This window comes from Mus caroli, chromosome 18 (assembly GCF_900094665.2).
Source record: "Mus caroli chromosome 18, CAROLI_EIJ_v1.1, whole genome shotgun sequence".
In the NCBI taxonomy this organism is placed as follows: Eukaryota; Metazoa; Chordata; class Mammalia; order Rodentia; family Muridae; genus Mus; species Mus caroli.
In genome coordinates, this window is record NC_034587.1 from 32,483,147 (window position 1) to 32,488,643 (window position 5,497).

Here is a 5,497-nt window from a genome sequence, read left to right on the forward strand (position 1 = left end):
TCCCAAGTGCTGGGATTAAAGGCGTGCGCCACCACCACCCGGCATCTTTTTCTTCTTTACATTTGACTTTTTACTTAAATTTTGAATGTGTAGCATACGTGTGTCTGTTTGTACATGTACATATAACAGCAAGAGGTCAGCCTCAGGAGTCACCCACCATGTTTTGGGGGACAAAATTTCTCATGGGAACCTACCTGCGCTTACCGGTTAGGCTAGACTGACTGGTCTTAAAGACCCAGATCTACCTCTCTGTACCTCTTCAGTGCTGGGCTTACTAGGGTGCTACTGCTATGCTAGATGATTTGTTTCTGAAGATTGTATGGCAAGCACTGTGTATACTTAGCTATTTCTTCAGCTTCTTTGTTCTGCAAGCTCATCAACATCAGATGTAACTTATTCTTGTTTGTGCACTAGAAGAACTGGTACTGGTTGTATGCTGAACTTTGAATTGAGATGTTTGTTGGAGATGGGATCTCACTATGAATTCCAAACTTCCAAACCCTTCCGCGCTCCCCAGTTACCTTTGGTCTCTTTTAGAAAAACTTGTAGATTCAGTGATGAGCCAGATGAATGAGTCTAAGTGGTACAAGATCACATTTTAGATGAAGTCACATATAAACACTCCCATTGTATGTTTTTCAACTTTGAATTAAAAATTGTTTTGTTTGTGTTTGCCAAGGGAGTCTGGAGAGATGGCTGAGTGGTGAGGAGCAGTGGCTGCTCTACAGGACCTGGCTTTAGTTCCTAACACCCACATGGAGGCTCAACTCTCTCTTCTGATGTCCATGGGCAGCAGCACATACAGCATGCACAGTCATATTCAGAAACCCTATACATAGAAATCAAATAGTACAAAAACTTAACGCCCATTTCACTTGTTTTTTTCTTTTATTCAGCATTGTTTTAACACTAAATATAGACTGTCACTAGGTTCCTTGTGAGGTACTCACATGAGCATCTATTTCTTCAGGCTGGACGTAAAGAAAGAAGTGATGCACTCAACTCTGCAATAGATAAAATGACCAAGAAGACCAGGGACTTGCGTAGACAGGTAAGCTGAAAAATAGGGGGCGGGGGTTAATTGTATTTCCTAAGTTCTCAGCTTTAGTTTTGATTAAAAATCTAATAAACATGGGCTTATATTTTTAATTAAGGGAGAGGGTAAATCTTCACAGAAAAGTGACTCTTTCTGTTCTATTGCTAATAAGCTTATTAATGTCTAAAAAAAAAATCTCAGAGGGTTGTAGACTATTACATTCCCTCGGGGTGGACTGAATGAATTAGCTCCAGTGAGAAAAGGATGTATAGGCAGGAAAATCAATTTAAGATGACTTGGGGATCTGTGGAAGTAACCTCAAAGGATCTTGTCTTGACTTCCATACACTAGATTCCAGCTCCTTATGGGTCTGCCCATTCTGTTACGTGTTGTCAGTTTGTTTCCACTGGTAGAAGTGTCTTTTTATCTAAGTGCAGTAATGATGGAGATACTGAATTTTTCATGTTACTAAATTTAAAAATCTGTTCCTTTAATGATATATAATCTCATCAACATTTTAAAATTATATTTTGTTAAAGGGTTTTTTTTTTTGTTTTTTTTTTGAGGGGGCGGGGGTTTGAGACAGGGTTTCTCTGTGTAGCCCTGGCTGTCCTGGATCTCACTCTGTAGACCAGGCTGGCCTTGAACTCAGAAATCCACCTGCTCTGCCTCCCAAGTGCCGGGATTAAAGGCATGCGCCACCACTGTCCAGCTTGTTAAAGTTTTTTTTTAAAGGAATATAGAGTTGACTAAATATGTACTTTAATACATAACATATTAAGATTTAAGTTATGGTGAGAATTTAGACAGTTTTCAAGAATTAGTAGAAATGTTTATTGCTTATAGCTAATATAAATCTATGGTAGATCAAATGTCAACAGTGATTGGAAAGATAAAATTTAAACATTTATAGTGTGGTAACTTTTATAGATAAACCAGAAACTGCTCCCTTTTTTCATTGAATTCTAACTAATTAGGCCAATTACATGTATTCCAAAGCTATGTGCCAACTCAATCGAGAATAGTATTATAATCCTGTTTAATTTTGTAAGATCCAAGGAAAGAAAAAGGTAATGTCTTGAGAACTGGACTTGTGCTGCTGAAGTGCTGACTGGTGTGAAGCATGGTCTTGCAGCCCTGTGTTGAAGCTGTCTCACTGGAGTGCTCACACGGGGCGCTTGGCTGTCTACGTTCTGCTTGTCTTTCACAGGTTTCCACTAGATATAGTATATCACCTTAACTTCTTAGTAGAAATAAAATCAAATTATGCAATTTCATTATTAGCTTCGCAAAGCTGTCATGGACCACGTATCAGACTCTTTCCTGGAGACCAATGTCCCTCTGTTAGTACTGATTGAAGCTGCAAAGAATGGAAATGAGAAAGAAGTTAAGGAATATGCCCAAGTTTTTCGTGAACATGCCAACAAACTGATTGAGGTAAGTGTATTAGTGGTCTAATTAACAGAGGTAACTTGGTGAGTCGTCAGTTTTAGTCACGTGATTGAATAGGCTATAGGTCTTCAAGGGCTCATCAGTGCACAGCATTTATAAATAGTCATTCTCACGGGGGCTCTAGCATAACTGCTGTTCTGTCAGTTTATGTTGACTACATGGATAGCTTTTGTCTTAGAAACTCAATACCATCATTTACTGGTAGTGTAGCTAAAGCTAGACCATGATGTTAGAACAGGATTGGTACAGTGTACCACGTGGAAGCATCTACAAACCAGTCGTCTTCTGATAAGTACTGCCTGGAAGCGCAGCTCAGCAAGTTACCCAATTCTTGCCAGTTCTTATGTCCTACCTGTAAAATGAGGTCACTAATGAGAGCCATGCTCTGAGGACCAAAGGAGTGACAAATATGGTAGGTGTTTCACCTGATGGTTAGGCAGACTCGGCCTAGGACTGTTTTAAGAGTGAACAAACCCAACATCCACTAAATTATACATGAGCTTACACGAGAAATCTGAGTGGAAATGGTTGGCTTGTCAAATAATAATTAGAAAGGATGAATTAACATTTAATTTCCAGATAAGTTAGGTTTCTTCTTCATTTGTTAAATGAATTTACATTGTTTAGAAATGAGACACATACACACAAAACATAACCTTAGTACAGAAACATAATAATTGATAAATAGTTCATAAACCCATTAGTAATTTGTCAGTATGTAAAAGCAGAAACTGACCCGAAATGTAAAATGCGATTTATAATAACACAGACCAGGTTAATACTAAAAGTATCTCAAGGCAAATGCCGGTAATCACAGTAAACACCTTACTAATTTTATACCTCATTTTGTTTGAATATTGATTGAAGTGTTTTTCTGATCAGAATTAAGCACAGAATGCATAGGTCAGCCTGTTATTCAAGTTAATGATTCTGAAGTTTGGAACTAAAATTGGGGTGTTTCATTTGTATCTCCATTAAGCATAATCTGGTTCACAACAGTCACATGACAGTGTGAGATGTCATTTCTAAGTGGACAGAAATTGTGTTCAGGAAATCAGTCCCTTATAAGTGGCCTACTTACTAAAAAGTTCCTTTGAGTGATAGGCATCAAGGCCTGATGTATCAACAGCTAAAGAGAGGTCAGTTTTTATCTGCACCCTCATGGGACAGCCGGTTGGGTCATCCTCAGCCTCTCTAACCAGCACCTACAGTATACAGCACTGTGTACTCTGATCCTTCTTTTTTTTTTTCTCCCCGAGACAGGGTTTCTCTGTGTAGCCCTGGCTGTCCTGGAACCCACTCTGTAGACCAGGCTGGCCTCAAACTCAGAAATCCACCTGCCTCTGCCTCCCAATTGCTGGGATTAAAGGCGTGCACCACCACTGACCGGCACTCTAATCCTTCTTAAGTGAACTCAGGCTTGAAGAGCTTCTCCCAGCTTACGTACCTCTACTGCAAACCTCCAGTAGTGAGGCTCACTGAGCTCATTGGTTCAGTGGACTGACACTACTGAGAAACAGTGACTGGGCATAGTGGTGCGTGCCTTTAATCCCTGCTCTTAGGAGGCAGAGGAAGTGGATCTCTCTGAGTTCAAGGCCAGTCTATTCTCCATAATGAGTTATAGGACACCCAGCAGTACCTAGTAAGACCCTGTCTTGAAAGAAAACCAGACAGACAGACAGACAGTAGATAGAATTTAAGTCAATCACTGACTAACGACTTGAGTCATTGAAAACTTTGTTCCAGACTTACACATCTAATTTCATTCTGAACATAGAGTCCTTGGAGATGAGAGTATGATGTTCCCCATCTTAGCTCAGTTCTAACCCTTCTCTCACCTTTCCCCTCTGCGTACCCTCTACACCTATTACCTTCTCCTACGTCTTACCTGTATATTAAAGTATATGGGATTCTCATCTCTTGAGGCATAACCCCAAGCTATGCAGTGCCATTCTCCAAAGTTATGATTATATTTATGATAACTGAGACAGTAAGATATATAATTACTATGTCCATGAAAAGGAAATTAATTTCTAAGTGTTTCAGAAGCCTTAGAGATTCCTGACTCAAGGTAGAACTTTTCCTGTCATGACAAGACTTCTCCTCTCCGTACAGCCTTTGTATTATAGTGGCACACCTTGGACTAATCAGAGATTTGGTTTTAGCAAAGATAAAATGCCTCACCATGTTTTGTGAATCCTCAGACTGTCTACAGGCCAGCTTTAATATGAGGGCCTATTTTCCCTTGGTGGGTCAGCAGAATTAAGAACAGTACATAAAATAGATGCATGACTGGTAGGACATGAGTATAAATGGAAAGGAGAGAGTCAGATTCTACAACCACTAAGAATATTTGCAGGTATGTTCGGAAGGAGTGGTCTTTCTGAAACTCTGCTGCAGAGTTCTGATGCTATATGTCAGGAATTAGCATAGACCTAAGATAAGGTTGTAAGCCCAACAAGATCCACATTTCAAATGCCACCTTAGCGCTGTGATCAGTCAAAAATAAAACCAGCTGATTATGTAGTACACAGTACTTTATATTGCAGTGTACTGTGACGGTATACGATCTGTATGAATTTTAGAAGTGTCTTAAGTATACAATCTGCCTAGGTTGCTACAGATACCGACTATACAAGAAGTGAAGGCAAGTGCTCCATTTTATGATCCTCCCTTGATCACTTATTACTTTTCTTCCCTGGTGAGACTGGCTTTGAGATTTGCTTTTCCTTGGAGTTCCTACTGTTTTGTTGTTGCTCTGTTGTTTTTTGTTTTTTGATTTTTCAAGGTAGGGGTTCTCTATGTAGCCTTGGATGTACCAGAATTTTCTCTATAGACCTTGAACTCACAGAGATCCACCTGCCTCTTCCTCTCAAAGGTGTGTGCCTACTACTAACTGGCTAAGTTCCTGCCTTTTAACAGTCAGATTTACTCTTCCCTGTAGGAATCAACAGAGTATTCAGTTATTTCTTTTTCTTTCTTTTTTTTTTTTTGTTTTTTTTTTTTTTT

The 5,497-nt window shown here is 39.4% G+C and overlaps 1 protein-coding gene across 2 annotated transcripts in view; it reads left to right on the plus strand.

The window, feature by feature from the left end:
- The window catches only part of Ctnna1 (catenin alpha 1), a 131,605-nt gene that overhangs the window by 98,609 nt on the left and 27,499 nt on the right, over window positions 1-5,497 (plus strand). For both annotated transcript variants that reach the window (XM_021150781.1, XM_021150782.2), the window contains 2 exons: window positions 971-1,051; window positions 2,321-2,473. In XM_021150781.1, coding sequence (XP_021006440.1) covers window positions 971-1,051; window positions 2,321-2,473 — 234 coding nt within the window. The remainder of the gene's footprint in view (window positions 1-970; window positions 1,052-2,320; window positions 2,474-5,497) is intronic.